The sequence below is a fragment of the Physella acuta genome, unplaced genomic scaffold (genome assembly GCF_028476545.2).
Source record: "Physella acuta isolate Inbredline_101_S28 unplaced genomic scaffold, ASM2847654v3 ptg000797l, whole genome shotgun sequence".
NCBI lineage: Eukaryota > Metazoa > Mollusca > Gastropoda > Physidae > Physella > Physella acuta.
Window position 1 is genome coordinate 283,993 of NW_026732315.1, and position 21,368 is coordinate 305,360.

The following is a 21,368-nucleotide window of genomic DNA, read 5'->3' on the forward strand; positions in this document are numbered from 1 at the left end:
TAAACTTTTACTGTTTATAAAATGTAAGTTCTTATTTGTGCACATTGATAAATAATTTATTTGTCCCCCTATTTAAGGTGGAACTTCACTGTTTGCTTTACTGTATCAATAAACAGATTATTTAAACTTAAGAAATTTTAATTTTTTAAATTCTGTATGTACCCTTGAAAAGAAAATATGTGGACATTTTTTTTATTCTTCAAATTAAATTAATTTTCACATTACAACAAACAAGAATGTAGCAAAACTGTTTAATAAATTAAATAATACATTTCAAAAATGATAGATTAACATCTTGTACATGCAGATCTTGGTGATGATTAGTGAAGAGAAAATGTGGTACAAAAACATATGACTTAATTTGCTGTTTCTTATTAATGCCCGCAAGATGATATCAAAGAATGCAAGTTTCTTGTCAACATTATCAGCTTCATTCTTGATATCTGAATACAGATTTTAAAAATAAATTTAAACACTAATTATAAATGAAAAGATTTGTTATTAAGTTTCAAACAGAATGTTGAGTAAAAGTTTTAACCTAATAGGAACAAATCTTTGAAAAATGTCCTCCAAGTCTATAGTTTATATAAAGCTGGACATTAATTTCACACAAAAAAAACAGCTTCAATAACATGCCTGTATAACTGAATCTATGAATAGAAATACAATATCCCATTTAAATGTCTGGAAATCTTATTGGAGCAACTATCTGTACTCAGCAACAACTAATGCAGTTATGTCATTTATTAGCTTTGTGAATTATTTAAGAAACTGAGATTTCTTTGTTTTATCATTCAAAAGTACAATTATCTCTTCCAAAAAAATGGTGAGTTTACAATTGAAAATTCAGATCTTTTATAAATATGCATTACTTGTGAGCTATTGCTGCTAACCTCAAATTATTACAAATCAAATGAAAAAAATTAAACACTTGAATTGCTGCAGTCAAGTAATATTTACTGGTCGTCAAAACATACTGACCAAAATGCAAAACATATTTTTTCTATTAAGCGTATTAACTTAGGCAAATTAAACAAATAGCAACAATACACAACATAATTGACAGTAACAGCTTATAAAAGTAGGCTTATAAATCTGAGTGTGAAATATCTGTGTTACTATAAATATTTTAAACAAAGTGGGTTTCTAAGCGCCACTAAAACTCTTTAATTTTTAATGTTGCAGTTGGGAATACACTCCAATAAAAAGAATGTATTTTGTATTTGAAAATTATATGCTTTTCATATAGTTCTTCTATAATATTTAACTGGCAGAATCCAATATATATATATGACTACATGTAGCTGCTGTCATACAAGTTTGGCCAATTCCATCTGATTCTGTATTTGTTTCATTGTACTCAATAATTCCTGAAGAAAAAAATCAAAATACAACCCATAATTATTTTTTTCTATCCTGAATGTCAAAGTGAATACATGTATGGTTAAAGTACAAAAAAACACAAAGAGGTGTGTAAGTTACATTCTGATTGATTTACCCCATGTGAATTAATTGGTTAAACTTTACATCTACACCTCTAGGTATAGAAATCCTACAGTGAATTCAAAAGGGAAACTTTATATGTTAGTTTAATTATATATTATAATAATAAAAAGCCTTTTCTATGGATCTTTTGAAATGGGTAAGAGGAATATAACAATTTTAATTTTTTTTTCAATCACAAAAATCAGAGGGGTCAGCAGTAGCTATAAAAAAAAATAAATGGAACCTAACAAGAAAACCCTAAAAGTCTCTGTTCAAGGGCCTCAGTCTATAGGAATTAAGATGTTCCTAGATATATTCAGCTCTGAATAGTACATGATAAGAGTTATGGCTGGGTAAAGAACTAGGCACATTAATATCCCTTGGGTCAGAGAAAAAGTTACATTGAATTTTATCTGCCCCATGCCCTGTCTGATGAGAAAGAGTACTTCTTTATCTTCAATAAGAAGAAATCTGCTCAATTAGTCATTTTTTAAACAAACGAAACAACATAAATGTTGAGAAAACTCACCACATGTGTACATCCTTTAATTAGACCAAAAACTATAAATAGCTAACCTTGAATTTTGTTAAGGTCATTTCCACTGGTCTGTTGACTGTGTTTCCACTCTCTTCAGTGGTCACCAACATCATTGTTACCATTGGTTCATTTAAGCTTCTGACATCATTACTGCTAACTGCCATACTGACTTTCCACTTGATATCAACATCTGTGACCTTAAGAAAACAATGTGATACACTGTTTATAAATGTTATAAATTAAAATTGCTGAAACATGAACAATAGGCTACAAAATATACTTTTAAAAAACTTAAAAGAACAGTGAGCATGGTTTTAACAAATTTTATGTTTAAAAAATAACACATCATTTATTAAATTAATTAGAACTTAACTCATGATAAAATTCAAGAGAATATTATTAAACTGCATTATAAACTAAATGGGGTAGTGTGGCAGTAGAGGGCTAGACTTCTAACCCTAAAGTCTTGAGTTCGGATTTGGGTTCAAGTCCATAGAACATCCCTGAGTCCAACCAGCTCTGATGGGTACCTAACTCAAGTTACAGAAAGTTAAGGCAGCTGTGAATAATGCTGACCACACTATCCTTTCATATGCAGAGGTCTCTAAAACAGATGAACTCTACTTCATGTGCCCCATGTGTCGTCAGCACAAACAGGTACTGATGATGAATAAACTATAATACTGCTAAATACCTGAGCAACATATTCTGTTCCTGGCATAGTGTTAAATTTTTTTTTAAATAGTTACGCTATTCTGTTGGGTAGATAGGGCAATAACAAGCTGAAACAAAAAAAACATTGTATTTCTAAGATATTTTAAAGCAGAAATACATATATAGACAAACAAATGTTTACATTTATAATGTTTTGTAGATAAGATGCTGAGAACCATCTTAAAGAAGATAAAGTCCAATCCTTCCAAAGAAAAAAAAACCTTGCATTCTGCCTGTATGATGTATGGTATTTATACTTTTTAGCCCAAGCAACTACTAAGAAAAGTGTCCCCTTATAGCAGGGGTTCCCAACCTTTTTTTACTCTAGAGCACATTCTAAAATATCGGTAGGGTGGCGGGCACCACCTATTTTAAATCGACAAACTCCTTCCAGAGGCATAGCGACCCTTCCCGTCACCCGGAACAAAACTTTCGATTTGCACCCCCCCTCAAATTTTCGATTTGCACCCCCCCCCCTCAAACTTTCGATTTCCATCCCCTTCAACCTTTCAATAATGTTTATGAAAAAAATTCTGTCTCTGTCGAATAGTGAGAGGCGGGCGCATACGAATCGTTCGGCGGGCGCCATTGCGCCCGCAGGCACGGGGTTGGGAACCCCTGCCTTATAGGACCATAAGCTGGGCAACACAATTTCTTAACAAGATTTTTTTCCCCACCTATATTACTATAGCCCTGTGATATAGGGAAGTCCAGGGTTATGGACATGGTAAAAACAAAAGATAACTCATAAAATATTATCAGTGACTGTATAAAAATATGCTGTTTTTTTTCCTTAAAGTCAAAGGTACATTTTCAACACTCTTTTATTACAATTATAGCATTTTGATTTGATTATCAGTAAAATTTTGACATGACATATTTTACTAGTTGTTTCCAGCTGTCCTCTAATCTATCTCTATAGGAGACTTAACCTGCCCATTGGAGATCTATTTTGTGTTTGTCTCCAAATAGAGCAACAAAATACTTCAATAATAAAAAATATACAAAAGTGTGCCTAAAAATAGTAACGTGCTTAAAAACTTGATCGATAATTGTAATTCTCTCATTAAAAATGTCATGTGAGTTACTAGCATTAAAATATGGACTTTCCCACTACTTATCTTATCACTTAATAAGATAATGTTTCTTACAAGATAAAACTTCAACTTGAGACCTAACTAATCAACAAGTGGATATTTGTAACAGAGAATCTCTAGTATATTTAGATCACCTGTGTTTATTATTGATATGTATCAGCCTACTAGCAATTTTATTTTGGAAATAAATAGCTGATGAAGATGGCAACATTTTGTATTTTTTTCTATGAGTATATATATATTTGAATAACTACAAAGATGTGCAAGAAAACTGTAAAACATCATCGTGCAGTCTTAGCTCTTAAATTTCATAGGCATAAATATCAAAATAAATAATTGTGTGTACTAGAAATTTAAAAAAAAACCTGCCAAAAATTCAAAATGTCTTTAAATGTTACTTAACCCCAATCAAGTGCAAAGGTAATAGTTATTGTGTAGTTAATAATGAAATGAATAAATCAACAGACGCATAGCTTATCTCCTGTGGCCTGATTTCTTATTGTCTTCCAACGGGTTATCAGTTTCTGATAGCGAAGTATTTTCAAATTAAAAAATAAAGACGTTACAGTTGAGTTATCATACAGCCAGTTGGGAAAATAGAAGGTGGCAGGTAGGTTACTTTCTTTGGATTTGCAAACTAATAAATTATAGGTCTAACTGTGACTGTCTACTTGGTAATATATAAATATATAGGCTATATGATATTAACTTTTTTTTGCTAATCTATCGTTTTTGGTACGTAAAATCGCCCGCGGCTATTAATGTACAAAAACGTTACCTCATTGTCAGGGCTTTAATAGAAGATTATTGTCATATGTTTGTGTCAAATATTATAGATAAATGAATAATAAACCTAAAACAATGGCTAAATATATCGATATAGGCCAGAAATTAACTTTAAACAGCAGTATCTGAGAGCAAGATTTGCTATATAAACTGCAGCCATTTGTAAAATAGAGTGGCTTCCCCCTGAATCTCGCGCTATAAGCTTATAAAAATAAAACTTAAACAAGATGGCTGCTATAGTAAATGAGCATGGTTGCATCTGTTGCCGTTGGAAACATCGCTAGTCTTCATTTATTACAGAAAAGTTTTAATTCAATTGTTTAAAAAACAGGTACATAAATGAAACAAGGAAACATTTTTGTATTTTAAAAAACATAAATCCTCCTCAAAATGTGAAATAATCATTAAAATTTAAGGAGTCACCTGTTTTTCACATTACAAGTCGCGGGCAATTTTACGTACCCAAAACGATAAATTACCCTTTTTTCTGGGCAAGTAACTTTTGGCTTTTGGATATTTGTCCCATTGGGTATTTGACATTTGAACAAGTGTCCTTATAAAAAAACTTAGTTATTTAATTATTAATTATTGTTAGTAGACTAGTAATAATAATTCATAATAATAATAAATAATAATAAAAGTAATAAATTAAATAGTAGTTAAAACTTAAAATAAAACAGATTCAAACAAAACTACACTAAATTAAATAATAATCATAATCTAGATTAGATCTAGATTCTAGATCTAATTCTAATCTATTCTGTACACTCACTGTAACTCAACTCAAAATAAACAAGTTACATTCTAATCTTATACTAAAAAAGTAATATTTAAATATTTTGATGATCTAGCTAGCCTGAACCTGGCTACTACCAGAAAATCTAGTCTGTTAAGTGTTAGTGTTAAACTACTGGTACTGGTCTTGCTAGAGTCTAGTTAGATCTAGAGAGTCTAGATCTATACTCTAGATCTAGTAATAGTTGAACAGGCCGAATTAAAGAGAGTAAACTCAGTAAAGATTAAGATCTAATTTTTAATTTTAGGTGGGTTTTTTTTTTCTTCATCTAGATCTATTTTTAGCAGCAAAAGTCATGTGACGTCCAGTTACTTTTCATTTTAATTTTAGCAATGGATATCATGTGATTTAGTTCAAGATGGTGGATTGATAGTGAATTAATATTTAATTTATTTATTTTACACCGTGTTGTTTACTATATTAAATATCATAATACTTATAACTTAAGGTAGTGACCTATGGGGCACCCTAATTATTAATAATTAATAGACCTACTACTCATAAATCAAAAGTCTGAAATGTCCAAATGTAGGCTACACTACACGGAGTCACACTTGACTACAGTGTCACTACCACTACAGCTTACTTACAAACAATACTAGTACTAGATCTAGACACTAGATCTAGTACAATACAAAATCAAATGTTATTGTTTGGCATTAAAATTTAGTTTAATTAAATAATTTAGTAGTTTTAGTGATTTTTTTTTAGTTTTTCTCTAGTTTTAGTAAATTAGTTAAAATTAGTAGCCCCTGCTGCCCTGCCAGCTTTGTGCAAAATGCATGACTAAAACTATAGGAACATTTAAAGATATTTTTTTGGTAAAAGCCGGTTCAAATATGTGACGGCTATTAGCAATTAGGCATTAGGGGCAGATAATTTAGTTTTTAAACTATTTGAAATAAGGGGAGATAATAAGTTCTGCTTGATATTTTTTTTATTGTGGTCTGTAAATGGCTGCTTTCACTGGGTGGGGTTGGGGAGGCAAGGGGATGGGGTAGTGTCGAATTCACAAATTATGAATTGTTGTTAAGTAGAAAATAAAACAACTAGAAAGCGGCGTATGCTACATCGCGGGTCAGCTCGTTAACTTTAATACTTTAACTTTAGACTTTAGAGTTAAATTTTCTGACCAGACACCATACCATTGTAAACACTCAACCTATACACTATACACTCTACCTATAAAGTATACACTATATAAACAGTCACTGCACGCTTTGATTAAGTATAAAGGTTTTTTTTACTTTTTAAAAATATAAATTATTTAGGTATAAGAGATTTTTAATTTTTTTCTTATGGAAGTTTCATTTTATGATTTTAACATATTTTTTCTATTTTTATTTTATTCTCATCAAAAGGGTGACAGCTAGTAAAATGTCACAAGCACATACATTCTGGTATGTGTTTTTGGTTCTTCTGGTCTCACAAGCCTCTTGTTGGATATCAGAATGTAATTCAACAGAACCAAATTGGCCACAAAAACACAGGTGTAGTTTTTATGTTTAAGTTTTTTTTACACTCTATTATTTATTGTGTAAAAGTAAAGAAAAGTTTTCCTTTCAAACCTGACGGTCTATGGGGCAAGTGAAGTAGAGCTCACTTGTTTCTGTGACCTCGGCATATGAAGAGTTAGTGTGGTCAGCACTATGCCCAGCCGCCTTTACTTTCCCTAACGTGAGTTAGGTACCCATCAGAGTTGGGTGGACTCAGGGACGGTCTACTGACTTTAACCCGGATTCGAACTCGAGACTTACGGGTTTAGCTGTCCAGCTCTCTACCGCTAGACCACTCCGTCCATTTATTGTGTGTACACATAGAATAAAAGAAAACTTTAGAAATGGAAAACTCTGTAAACTTTTTAAAATTATTGTGTAAACTCTCCTGTTTTGGCTTAATATCGTTCTAATGATGATCTCCTCCAGAGATTATGCAAGCAGACCAATCAGTGATCCTTTCTGCAAGGCTGGCCTAATTCCATTCTGTCCTACCGGAATGCAATCAAACTTTATGCCTAAAGTGGCACCAACAGATACCTTGTATGTCTATGCAATGAAAGCTCCAGTGTGGGAGTTTAAATTTGGAGATTTCCTTAAAAAGTTTGTAAGTACAGAAATGCTGGTACAGTTTGCTTTAACATTCCTTAACAACTACATTCTAATTTTATTTTTTTATTTTTTTCTACTGCCTGTGTTATGCATTATATTGTTGTACTTAGTCATCTTTAAGTTAAAAGGTTTCTGCTATTGTATTTTCAATTCTGAGACATTTATTAAACTGCTCATAGAAGGCCAAAACTATGAAATTTCAGCTTTAGAGTTCTTATTTTTTAAATTCCTTGACACATTTTTCCTATTATTCTTGTAAGGAATCTTATATTTGGCTTATTTTACTTTCAAAGTTGAATAATGTATCTTCTATTCCTAACAGTTGTTTTGTTGTCTTTTTTTTTTACCAAATTTGTTAATTATACTAAATACTTTTATTATATGTGAAAATAATAATGATAATTGATCGAATTCCTCAGAACATCATGCACGATGCCATAGGATTTCATCATGTCCAGTCTGGTCTTAACATGACCATGGAATGGTATGAGCTGTTCCAGTTGTTCAACTGCACATTTCCCCATGACAGACAGCAGCAAAATGATCTGCTCTGGTGCAACCAAGGCGCATCTTGCATCTACATGGGCATAGATGAGAAGCACTGGAGGGACAATGGTACCCTGGTCAAAGTCAGCGAAATTTCCGGTAAAATAAAATACTGTGTTATCAGTAGGTTTACGCAAATTATTTTAAGTGTGTGGTTACATTTCTGCACTTTCAAAAAAGTAAAGTACTTCCACTATTTAACAACTAGTGATGGTACGAAAAGCAGATTACAAATTACAATTACAAAAATGTACTGTTACTCTGACCATAATATAGTGTCTGGCCATCAGTTATTTTTACCCATCTGCCAATAGCTTATGTCAGTTACCAGGTACCCATCATAGCTTGATAGGCTCAGAGATGCCTAACAGACTTGCAACAAATATAGGCATTTTTTAAGGGTTTGAACTCATTCCCATTTTTTGAGAAAAAAAATATGTAACAAATATGTTAGATAACTGCTCCAGTTACGAATTGTCAAGATTTATTGCGAATTTCTGTAATTTAAAAAGATCTTTTTTACAGTCCACTATATGTTTCCTGTTTTCATCATCTAAGTTTTGTAAATTATATCAGTAAAACCTATCAAACCAAACGATGTGATATGTTATATTTTTTTAACCAATAATTGCAGGTGATACTTTCAACAAGTTTGCTGATTGGACAGAATCTGACAACAATACATTCCCATTTTATGAAACATGGACAGTTAAGGAAAAGCCAAGTAACTATTTATATTTTTTTTTAATTAATAATTTTAAAGATTTATGGTATGGATTTCAGATCTTAAACACAACCAGGTCCTGAAGGAAAAAATTAAATTTTTAGACAAATTTTGAGTAAAGTTGTTAAATCAAAATCAAAAGCTTGTTTTCAAGGGCCTATATCTGATATCTTCTCATAATTACAGGAAATTAATTAAAGGGAGTAAAAGTTTATGATCTCTACACAATCTTATCATATGAAAAATATAATTTTACAATGTTAGTTCCAATATATAACACTGTTTAGTATATTTAAAAGATAAAGCACTGTGCCCGTAATGTCTCTTTGAAGCTTAGAAAGAATTCTATGCAAAAATTAAAACATAATAAACATTTCTTAGACATTTGTAAAAATTACAATAATAATTTTTCCAGTAGCGGAATTTAAAAAAAAATAAAATAGATTTCAGTAATATATAAAATAATTTACAAAACTTGTTCAGGCCGGTAGTTGATAATGCTATAAAGAATACATTTATTGTACATACAAAATAGTAAAATTATTTTGTAATTGTTACATACAAAAATGTTTTGTTTGGGACATTAATTTTAAAATAAACTTTCAGTATATAAAAAATTTCAAAATGATGTTTCATCTTTGCTTACAGCTGGTGTCACATGGTTTGATCCCTTTGACTGCGCCTCCTGGGTCATCAGAGCTTTTGACAAAATGCACGAGTACGGCGCTACGTTCAACCAGTCGGTTCACCTCAACTACACCAAGGCAGTCCTCTACAGTAAAAAACCAACTTGCGTCGGCAACGCCACTACAATTTATCAAAACAAAGGCCTTCTGGAGAGCTTGAAGAAGTTTTACTCCTACTTCCAGAGCAGGCAAAGCATGGTTGATGTCCTGGCGCACTTGATTGAGTACCTCCCATACTTTTTACTATATGATACATTCTACTTGTACTACAATGATGAATACTGGCATTTACCATTACAATATCCTTACATACAAATAACGTATGAAGAAGTGCCTCTCCCCGGTCCATAAGCAATGCATCTACTTATTTATTTAAAAACACACCAAGCTTTCTGCTGCTTTTTACTGATAAAATTCTACAAAAACTTAATATTTTTGTACTGTTAATAAATTTGTATTAATTTTTTAAAAGGTTAGCTTGCAATTGTGTGTGTATGTCCTGCTGAAGAAAATTGTTATATGCTTCTGACTGTTATGCTCAATCCATTTTTATAAATAAGTATATAAAGATGTTTATAATAAGAAGCTTTTGAGAATGCACAAAATAGAAGAAAAATAAAATTGACTTCTTCAAATAGGTTATTTTGTCTTCCAATAAAAACTTCAGATTAGAAACTACGAAGCTATGTATCCTATGTTGAACTTTTATAAGAAATATTGCTTGTTTTTTTTTATTATTGCTTTTTACAATCATCAAAATAATATTTTTATCATATTTTTTATATACCAGTTTTAATGTAAACTTTGTTACATTTATTTTATCTCATTCCAGTTGTTAATTTTTTTTTTTTAATGAAATCTTTTTACCATTAATATAGGATGAAATTAATTTTTTTTTCTTTTTCTTAAATCAGACTAGCATTAAGAAAAGCTGTGCAATTTTTATTTTTTATTTTTTTTAAAGATGAATTACTTTTTCAAAAAATGTTTTTAAAAAATGTATTGGTATGTAATAAATCTTTTATTGCTTTTTTTTTCATTGTTATTGATATTTTATTTTAATATTTTTTGGCTAGAATCTAAATATTCTTTTTCTCAAAATTTGAAAACTTATCTAACAACTATTACTGTAGTTACAAGAGTTTTTAGCATTTAAATTTTGCATTTACTGTTGTGAAATAGTTTTCACAAATCAGATATTCAAAGTGTAACCTTAGCTCAAAAAAACATACTAAGAACAAACAAACAAATGTGATGTTCTTCTTCTTCTTCGTTCTTAATTATTAGTGTTGAAGGGGATCGAGATTTATCTGCCAGTGGGTTTGAACTCGAGACTTTGTTCGAATTTATCAACCATGAGCTTTTTGCCGACTCGACCACGCCTCCAACACAATTAAGCGTTACGTGTCAACTGGTTATGCGCCATTGAGGCCATTGACTCCGATTTCAGCCTGCTTTTCTTTTTGGATTTGCTTCCATAGCCTTTGTCCAACCAAGAACAAACTAGAAGAGTGGCTGTCCCCAGCTAACGAGCCTCATCTGCCCGAGGGTTCGATCTCGAGACTTTTCGGTTTAGCAACCATGAGCTTTACCGACTCGACCACGCCGACCCCTAAATGTGATGTTGAATAAGCACATAATTAAAGATAAAAACCATGACAATTTTGAAGATTGTTTAATTATGATAACAAATTGGTGGAAGCACAAGGCCTTAAGTGGGCTGTGAAAACCAATTGACTACATTGGTACATTTTTTTTCCAAGCAATTGAAATAGTTCAATGTTTAAAAAAATAGTTGGGGTTTTTTTAAAATGCTTTTCTAAATAAATTCCAAAACACTAATTTCAAAAATCGAATGCAAACTTAAATTATTGAATTATTATGATTATACCTATTCTAAAGTAGATCTTTAAAAGTAAATTTAATGCTAATACTAAGAACATTTTAAAGACTACGAAATTGACGCAGTTGTGTTACCAACTATACATTCTTACATATTATCACATACATATAAATAAGTCTTATTGTTGGAAGGTATTTGAATTAGTTGTAGCAATAAACTTATAACCAACTAAATAAATTAGCATACAATAATGATCAAAGCATGTATTGAGCAGTTGAATTAAGCAACCAACAAAGATGGTAAAAGTAAGGATTATAATATTAACAAATGAGTACAGTCTATTGACGTGTCCCCTTAACCGGAAATGTCCATGTCTCAATCGTGTTACACAGAAGACTACTTGAAGAAGCGTAGACTTGACTCAAGCTCCCGCCCACACGACTAATTATTCGGACGGCCTCACTTCTGCTGGCCACCTTAGATCACATCTAGTGGTGTTTGTCGACAGTTTACACCTATCCACTATCCAGCCTCATCTTCTCCCAAATGTTTTTGTTCAACTTGTAGTGGAAGCGTTTATTTCAGTGTTTCTTCCAGAATTTTTCCTCCGGGGGGGGGGGGGGGGGGGGGGGGGGGAGAGGGCGGACACTGTTAAAAGTATATACTTTCTATATAAATTCCATTTCGTTAAGGGGGGGGGTCGAAGACCTTTGGGGGGGGGGGGGCTCCGAAGAGATGCCTGGAAGAAACTATGGTTTATTTGCCAAATGTTCCTATTACGTTGCTTGTTGTTTTGGCTTTTGGTGTGCGGCCAACTAGACTCCACAAGAGATCTTCTAAGACAGCTGGTTATGAAAGTCAAGACAATCTGTATGGCCGTCTGTGTCGTCTGCTATGTCTCGGCGCCACACTCAATGCTGGGGTTTATATTAGGCATTTTCTAGTCGCTGACTGCTGCATCGAGTACAAAAAGCAAATTTGAATTTTGTTGAGACTTTTTTTTTAAACTCTGATCACGCTGTTTACAGCAAAATCAAATAATCTGTTGTGAGATAATCTTGCTTTTTGCGAATCATCTTAACTGATGTAAAAATTATTAGTAATAACATAGACGTCAACTGTTATCAATCATAGACAGACGGGAAAGCATGCAGACATCATCAATGCACATGTCAGTAGCAAGCCGTTCTTCTTGTAATTTGACGATTTTTCCGGTCACGTCGCCGATGAGCTCGGAAAACTTTTCGGTCCCGCCGTCCATTTCCTCAAGATAGGATTTTCTTCCTGATAATTCTATTTCCAGTTCAAAAATTTTCTCATCGTGCTTTTCAATATCGTGATCATTTCGGTAATCAGCCTTGATTTTATCAACCCTTGAATCGATTTCAGAAAACTTCAGTTGATTTTGTTCTTTAATATCGGTAATGCATCTTTTATCCTCGACGGAAATGACATCCGATTTTCCAAACGTGTCATTTCCGGACGACAATGTCCTCACCATCGTCAGCAGTGTATTTCGCTGCTCGCATTTTTCTGCGATATCGTTCGCGCGGTTGTTGAACAAAACGTACCGTCCTTGACATTCGTTGAGAACTTTTTGAACTTCGCCCTCCTGTTTATTCAGCCAGTCTGGGAAAGACGCCACTTCTTCGCTGGCTTCAACTTGATCGCCGTACGTAAACACCAAAATGCCGTAATTTCTTATCACTTTTCTACCGTAGACAGACATTATGGTTTTAAACGTATCGCTATCCTCGGTAGTAAACCTCTCCCCGAACTTCACAACAAACAATAAAGCGTGGAATCTTCTCGATTGCTTAAAACCCTTTTTCATTGAATCTCTCGCAATAGCTTCTTGCTCTGCTGGGCTTACTTCCGTATCAAACAACCCCGGAACATCGACAACGAACACACGAGAGCCACAGATAATGTTATCTCCTTTTTGTACTTCTTTCGTCACTGAGGTCACGCAGGCTTTGCTTTCAAACACCCTTTTGTCGAGGATAGAATTTCCGGTAGCGCTTTTTCCGTATCCGGTTTTACCGACCATTAACAAATGTATTTCGTCAAGACTCACTGGGCGGTCCATTTCTCTAAGGGGAGGAATAAAAATTAAATCAACCTAATAGCATAACACAAATAAGAAGAAAATACAATAATTTATAAACTCATGCCTCAGAAAGTTCCTGCGATTTCGCTGGCCTAAAACTATCAGAAATGAAGTACTATGGCTACGGACAAATCAACTGCCAGCTGAAGAAGAGATTCTTCTATAGAAAATGGAAATGGATTGGCCAGTGGCGTAGCGAGGTCGGGTGTCACCCGGTGTGGCACTTAATGGTGTCACCCCCCCCCCCCCCCCCCCAGATGCGTAGCGACCCCTCCCGGGGACAAACTTTCAAATGTTCGATTTGCAACCCCCCCCCCCCCCCTCAAACTTTCGATTTGCACCCCCCCCCCCCTCAAACGTTCGATTTGCACCCCACCCCCTCAAACTTTCGATTTGCACCCACCCCCCTCAAACATTCGATTTGCACCCCCCCCCCCCCCCCCTCAAATTTTTCTCTAGATATTTTGCTATTTTTTGCCTTGGTGTCACCCCCTTAAATGGTGTCACCAGGTGCTGTCCGCACCCCCGCCCCCCCCCCCCCTCGCTACGCCTCTGGGATTGGCCACACACTCAGGAAGCCTGTATCCAGCATAACAAGACAGGCCCTCACCTGGAATCCACAGGGCAGGAGGTGTATCAACATGTCAGGTTTTTCAACATGTCAGGTGTATCAACATTTCAGGTGTATCAACATGTCAGTTTATCAACATGTCAGGTGTATCAACATTTCAGGTGTGGTGTTTCCACACGACAGGTGTATCAACATGTCAGGTGTATTAACATGTCAGGTGTATTAACATGTCAGGTGTATCAACATGTCAGGTTATTATCAACACGTCAGGTGTATCAACATACCAGGTGTATAACATTTCAGCTGTATCAACATACCAAGTGTATCAACGCATCATGTGTTTCAACATGTCAGGTGTATCAACATGTCAGGTGTATCAACATGTCAAGTGTATCAACATGTCAGGTGTATCAACATGTCAGGTGTATCAACATGTCAGGTGTAACAACATGTCACGTGTATCAACATGTCAGGTGATTCAACATGTCAGGTGTATCAACATGTCAGGTTATCAACATGTCAGGTGTATCAACATGTCAGGTGTATCAACACGTCACGTGTATCAACATGTCAGGTGTATCAACATGTCAGGTGTATCAACATGTCAGGTGTATCAACATGTCAGGTGTATCAACATGTCAGGTGTAACATGTCAGGTGTATCAACATGTCAGGTGTATCAACATGTCAGGTGTATCAACATGTCAGGTGTATCAACATGTCGGGTGTATCAACATGTCAGGTGTATCAACATACCAGGTGTATCAACACGACATTTGTATCAACACTTAACTCTATCAACACATCAGGTTATCAACACGTCACGAGTATCAACATACCATGTGTATCAACATATTATCGTGTTTCCCAAACGAGAATGCACACAGACCTACTGAATTATTTTCTTCACTCACCCTTTATCACACACAAATACGAAGAGTTTATTTTTAGTCCTTGGCCATAGACTTCACAAGTTATTGATTGAAAGCTGACGTAAACAGCATTTTCCTGAAAAAATGTTCGATAACTCTGACCCGAAAAATGTATCACAAAAAGAGAGGGCGTTGTCTTTTAAGTTCCAAGTACCTGTTTTACTTACATTACATTGGGCGTATGGCTGTATCATAAATCCAGAGCCGGCGTTAGGGGGTGGCAAACGGGGCGGCCGCCCCAGGCCCCGCGCTTGAAGGGGCCCCGCGCTTCAGCAACGCCATTGTTGCCTGAATTAGTTTGTAAACTTAAATATTTTTTGCTGAATTAAATTAAAAAAAACCCCAACTAAATGGCCGAAATTGTTGGATGTTAAAACTGAGGCCACGGCTGATGTTAGTGAGTTATCCTCTACATGGACTGGGACAGACCGTTATTCTAAAGAAAGACATTAGTGTCACACATCGCTGGCACGGGCGACTCGCTATTGTCCTGAGGTGACTTGAGATGGCGGTCGCGAATTAGCCCCCGACCTGACATGGGAGGAAAAACGTAAAAAGATACCTTATTGTTTGCGGACCGTTGAAGACGTTTTTTTTTAGTGAGCAGGCGGGGGTGCCTGTAGTAAACAGTCAGTGACCTGATGATGGCTTGAAGAGGAGGGGGGGGGGGGGGGGGGGAGAGCGGATGGGGACATGCCCCGGACATCCAGAGTATTTATCCTTAAAATCATAATTTATACACTGTATGGGCATCTTTTGTGTAATTATGCATATTCACCACGATACGTTTGATAGGCATCCATTCAGTAATTATGTTCATATTTATTTTATATATTGTAAGGACATCTTTAAATACATTATACTTGTATTTATTTTTATATTTTTGAAGGGCATTTATACAGTAATTATGTCCATTTTCATTTTGGTAAACTTTAACGGTATTCGTAAAGTGATTAAGCACATGTTTATTTTAATTAATTGTAGGGACAGTGGCGTAGCGAGGTCGGGTGTCACCCGGTGCGGCACTTAATGGTGTCACACCCCCCCCCCCCCCCCGAGGCGTAGCCACCCTTCCCGGGAAAAAACTTTCAAATTTTCGATTTGCACCCCCCCCCCCCTCAAACTTTCGATTTGCACCCCACTCAAGTTTTTCTCTATATATTTTGCTATTTTTTGCCTTGGTGTCACCCCCCTAAATGGTGTCACCCGGTGCGGTCCGCACCCCCGCACCCCCCCCCCTCGCTAAGCCTCTGTGTAGGGATATTCAGTATAATAGTTAAGGCCATAGTGATTCTTGTTTCAAAATAGTGTAGGCACACTAAACAAATTATAAAGTCTATACTGTTTGATACATCGGGCCGAGACTGTTTAATGGTAAAGTTCTCCTGATTTCTAAAACGTCTAAATTACCGGCAGTCCGAGCATGCCATAAATAACATGAAGCTGGCTGTCACATGGTTCACTTTCTAATTATAGACACGGACCTTCTCTTGTGAGAACGCGGTCTTAATCTGTAATGTAATACGCGGACGCTCTATAAACACGCACCTTCTCTTGAATGGCTGCGGTCAGAGATCCAGTAACGTAGTACCCGAACTGATTTTTTTAGGGTTTGGCATCCCATAGATTTAAATGTACAGTTATCCTTCACCTAACCCCACCGACTGTCACCCCCCCCCCCCCCCCCAGTGTTCCACCTTACTGAGCGTCCGTGATTACATTTGAAAGTCATTTCATTTGGATATCTATAGCCGTAAACAGTGTTTTTCACGATTCGGGCTTATTCCGAAATCTATCAATGTTTTGCTATTTTCCCCGGCATCCACACACTTTGAATGCCACTGTTAACACTCGATAAATTGAGAAAATATCGATACTATCACCCGCCACTGTGGAACGATTTAACGTTGCTTCAAAGTGATTTCACAATTTTTCCTCTACACCATGGCTACAAGAGACAGAGATAGATTTCGCAAGTATGAATCAGGTGCATCAAAAGCGAGGAAACGCAATTTAAGAGAAGAATTTGATAAAACACAAGCAGGCGCGTTGGACAAGTACATACGCTATCCAAAGGAAGTTGGTAAACAACAAAAAAATGTTGATTTGGTTGTGGATTCCAATGTCGCAAATGTGGAACGTAACAAAAAGGACTACAATGAGAGTACTACCATTTGTGGTGATGACAGTAATAATGAATCCTCGCGTCATTTATTGTCAGCTGCAAACCCCCCGAATTTTGACAATAGGGACAAATCAAGCGGCCTTTCTGAAAATGATTCTGGCGAAGATAATTCATTCCCAATGATCGTAAAGGATATATACGATCCGGGTAATTGGGAACATATGTCTAATGCCCTTCGGAGTTTGCTGTTGGAGAAAGGTCCGATCAGATTACCTGACGACCATGATTATCCAATAGATATGGAAAAGAGACACTTTTCAAGGAATTTTTATATTCGGAAGATGCCAAACAAAGAATGTGTAGATAGGCGATGGTTGGTTTATTCTCAAATAAAAGATGCAGCATTTTGTTTTTGTTGCAAGCTGTATGGAAAATCTTCCGCGGGAAAATTGTCAAACGGGGTTGTAATGACTGGAGACATCTTGGACAAAAACTGGAAAAACATGAGCTTTCTGCAGAACATATTAACAATATGAAAGCATGGCTAGAATCCCTAAAGCGGATGTCCAGATGCTAGATCAAATAAATAAAGAAAAACGTCATTGGCGGGATGTCCTGACAAGAATCCTGGCTGTCGTGCAGTATCTTGCTGAAAATAACAGTGCGTTTCGTGGAAAAACTGAAAAGCTCTACCAACCACATAATGGTAAATTCTTAGGATTGATTGAGATGCTTGCAAAACTTGATCCAACCATCCAAGAGCACGTTCGTCGTATTAAAGATGGAGAAACACATGATCATTACCTAGGACATCAAATCCAAAATGAATTCATAGAATTGATGGCATCTGAAGTGAAGAAGATAATTATCGCTAAACTGAAACTTGCAAAATATTTCTCAATAATACTTGATTGCACTCCTGACGTCAGTCACAAAGAACAGCTATCGCTGATTGTGCGCTTTGTGGATGCTTCAGATTGTGACTTAAAAGTTGTGGAACATTTCATGGAATTTTTTATTGCTGAAAACACAACAGGCAAAGGATTGTCAGAGTTACTGCTAGCTGCACTCGAGAAATTAGGCTTGGATATTGATGACTGTCGAGGACAGGGATACGATAATGGGGCTAATATGAAAGGAAAACATCTAGGAGTGCAAGCCCATATTCTTCGCAAGAATAGTCGCGCATTTTTCACACCCTGCGGCTGCCATAGTCTTAATCTTGTGTTGGGAGATATGGCGAAGATCAGCTCTAAAGCAGTGACATTTTTTGGTGTTCTGCAAAGAATCTATGTGATATTTGCCGGTTCACCTGCAAGATGGAAGATTTTGGAAGAAGCTGTGCCTTACATCACAGTAAAATCACTGTCAGACACAAGATGGGAATGCCGTATAGAGAGTGTAAAAGCTTTGCGCTACCAAATAAGCGAAATAAAGGAAGCCCTTTTCACTGTATCAGATGAGTCCAAGGACCCTATGGTAAAAGCCGAAGCAGAATCACTTGCTAATTTTGAGGTAGGAAATTTTGAATTCATCCTTGCTGTGATCATTTGGTATGACATCCTATTCGCAGTTAATACTGTGAGTAAATCGCTACAATCAGCCGATATGCAGCTTGATGTAGCAATACAGCAAATTAAAGGACTCGTCACCTACTTGACAAATTATCGGGAAAATGGTTTTAATTCTGCCATGATTACTGCAAAAGAAATTGCCAAAGCAATGGATGTGGATCAAGTATTCAAACAGAAAAGAAGCAGAAAAAGAAAAAGACAATTTGAATATGAGAGTACAGATGACAGCACGTTATCGGGTGAAGATGAGTTTAGAACAGAGTATTTCTTGTGTATAATGGATCAAGCAATTATTGGCATGAACACTCGATTTGAACAGCTACGACAATACGATTCACTCTTTGGGTTTCTCTACAACATAAACACAATGAGAAAATTAAATAATGAGGATTTGTTAAAAAGTTGCATGAATCTTGATATAGAGTTGCGATCGGTGAGCTCACGTGACTTAAACGGGGCAGATTTGTGTACAGAGCTCACAATGTTTCGAGAAATTTTGCCCGAAGGTATTAGGTCAGCCAAACAGTGCCTTCAGTACATTTGGAGTATTCGGGATTCCTTTCCCAATACGGCGATCGCCTACAGAATCTTGCTAACAGTTCCAGTCACAGTTGCAAGCGCCGAAAGAAGTTTCTCCAAACTGAAGTTGATCAAGAACTATTTGAGATCAACGATGTCCCAAGACAGGCTCTGCGGCCTGTCGATTCTGTCAATAGAAAAAGACATAGCCTCCAGTTTGGACTATGATGATATAATCATGGAATTTTCCTCACGAAAGGCAAGAAAAGTAGACCTTCGTTTGTGAACGTACTGGTAAGATTTTCATAAATAAACATTAATGTTAAAAAAATCAGGTTTGAAGCTGACGTTCATCGTCTCTTTAATGCGTGTCTCAAACTTATATCTGTTTTATTTTTTACTTTTCAAACAAAAAGCCTTAACAGAAACAAGCAACGTTTCAAAAGCACTTCTAAGTAAACACATTATTTGTTAATCAGTGTCTTAATGCTAATACGACATTGAGAAACAGCTTTAAAATACCATATATATCGTTATAAATATTAATTCGCGTTGAGAAGAAAAAAAAAACGCCTCACTGTACATGTTTTAGACACCAATGGAAAAAATATAAGGCCCCGCGCGGATGGTTGGCCATAGGCCCCGCGCACCCCTAGCGCCGGCTCTGCATAAATCATACAGGTCGATAACTATTTTATTTAAAGATTTCAGTTGCCACGAAAATTTTGTAATATTGGGAATGTTAGTTTTTAAATAAATAACAAATACAAAAAACGAAACGGGAAATGTATCTAGTCGCCGCGTCATCTCTAAAAATAGCTGTTCTTGTTCTTTTTCTGTTTTACTGGTTAGGCCTATACTTCTCAGCCAGAGTTTCTTCCAGGCATCTCTTCGGGAGGGGGGGGGCGAAGAAAGTCTACAGCACCCCCCCCCCCCCTCCCAAACGAAATGGAATTTATATAGAAAACATATAATTTTACCAATGTCCGCCTCCCCCCCCCCCCCCCCCCCCGGAAAAAATTCTGGAAGAAGCACTGTTCTCAGCCAGAATAAATACTCGCAAGTTCAAAGTTGACTTACAGTGACGTCACAAAAAGAATCAGCAGCATGCATAAACTGCTTTATAGTTTAGTTATAGTCTACAACTGTATACGATAAACTACGATGATATAGAGTCTATACTCAAGATTAGCGACTATCTCTGAGTGATATCAGTTGAAATACTACGTGGTAAAATAAGACCTATCTGTATCATATACACGAGTCTCCCAGTTGACCAAAGAATAACATTGAGCATAATAACCATTACATGTGTGTCAGAGGCGTCGCGAGGCGGGGTCGGGGGGTGCGGACCGCACCTGGGTGACACCATTTAGGGGGTGAAACCAAGGCAAAGTTGCAAAACATACAGAAGAAAAATGCTTTATGCAGTTTAATCAATTATTAACTAGAGTTTTAAAAAACCCTTAAAGCATATATATATATATATATATATATATATATATATATATATATATATATATATATATATATATATATATATATATATATATATATACATTTTAAGGGAGGTGACACCATGAGGTGTCGGACCGGGTGACACCCGACCTAGCGACGCCACTGATGTGTGTAGTAAAGTATAATTAGCTTACTATGCTGCACAGTAACACAAGGCCTCCCACTGAAAAAGTTCCTGGCTATGCCACTGACGAATTCCACTTGTCAGCAGACGATTGATTTTGTCTACACTTAAAATTGTATCGATTTTTTGTCTATATATGTCTGCTGTTATTCACTGAATTCAAATACGTTATTCATGTTTAATATTTGAAACTTAATATGAAATCGTGCTTACTAACTCGTACGTTTAACATGATAAAAAACTAAGCCTACTAGATCGAGTGTCAACAACCTTTACCTTGTTGATGAAGTCGAACGCCTTTTCTGAAATAAAAGTAGTGGCAAAACTTTTTTTGAGTATTACGTGTGAGGGGGTTTTCCCGAAATAACAAGAAGAGGCAAAAGTCAGGGGAGGCTACCGGCACGTTTCGAAGTATTTTATGGTTTATCTACCTTTATTATTGCTACATACCTTTTGTATTTAGGGTCATTCAAAAATGACGTCGAAATAACGTCTAAAATTTGTTTTCTAACATGGTTATTTTATAATGTAAAAGTGTGACGTCCCACATCTGACCCCCCCCCCTCCCCTCCT

General features: G+C 35.8%; 5 protein-coding genes across 5 annotated transcripts; 3 read left to right on the top strand and 2 right to left on the bottom strand.

The window, feature by feature from the left end:
* Positions 1-407: 407 nt before the first annotated feature.
* LOC131951076 (COMM domain-containing protein 6-like) lies at positions 408-2,898 on the bottom strand. Its single transcript, XM_059313350.1, has 3 exons — positions 2,718-2,898; positions 2,062-2,220; positions 408-1,370 (listed from the first exon to the last, which is right to left on the bottom strand). Exons 1-3 carry the CDS (start codon positions 2,742-2,744, stop codon positions 1,311-1,313), a joined length of 246 nt encoding a protein of 81 aa, XP_059169333.1. The 5' UTR covers positions 2,745-2,898; the 3' UTR covers positions 408-1,310.
* Positions 2,899-5,812: 2,914 nt separating this feature from the next.
* Positions 5,813-10,752, top strand: LOC131951083 (ceroid-lipofuscinosis neuronal protein 5-like). The gene is made up of 6 exons (XM_059313364.1): positions 5,813-5,864; positions 6,778-6,906; positions 7,342-7,519; positions 7,944-8,169; positions 8,705-8,794; positions 9,443-10,752. Exons 2-6 carry the CDS (start codon positions 6,794-6,796, stop codon positions 9,829-9,831), a joined length of 996 nt encoding a protein of 331 aa, XP_059169347.1. The 5' UTR covers positions 5,813-5,864; positions 6,778-6,793; the 3' UTR covers positions 9,832-10,752.
* Positions 10,753-12,066: 1,314 nt separating this feature from the next.
* Positions 12,067-14,961, bottom strand: LOC131951090 (GTPase IMAP family member 4). Its single transcript, XM_059313379.1, has 2 exons — positions 14,918-14,961; positions 12,067-13,416 (listed from the first exon to the last, which is right to left on the bottom strand). Exon 2 carries the CDS (start codon positions 13,410-13,412, stop codon positions 12,438-12,440), a length of 975 nt encoding a protein of 324 aa, XP_059169362.1. The 5' UTR covers positions 13,413-13,416; positions 14,918-14,961; the 3' UTR covers positions 12,067-12,437.
* Positions 14,962-16,879: 1,918 nt separating this feature from the next.
* On the top strand, positions 16,880-17,596 carry LOC131951093 (zinc finger MYM-type protein 5-like). Its single transcript, XM_059313382.1, has one exon. It carries the CDS (start codon positions 16,880-16,882, stop codon positions 17,594-17,596), a length of 717 nt encoding a protein of 238 aa, XP_059169365.1.
* A 4-nt stretch (positions 17,597-17,600) lies between these two features.
* LOC131951094 (zinc finger MYM-type protein 1-like) lies at positions 17,601-19,640 on the top strand. Its single transcript, XM_059313383.1, has 2 exons — positions 17,601-19,140; positions 19,633-19,640. The coding sequence occupies exons 1-2, from the start codon at positions 17,601-17,603 to the stop codon at positions 19,638-19,640; spliced, it is 1,548 nt and encodes a 515-aa protein (XP_059169366.1).
* Positions 19,641-21,368: the final 1,728 nt, after the last annotated feature.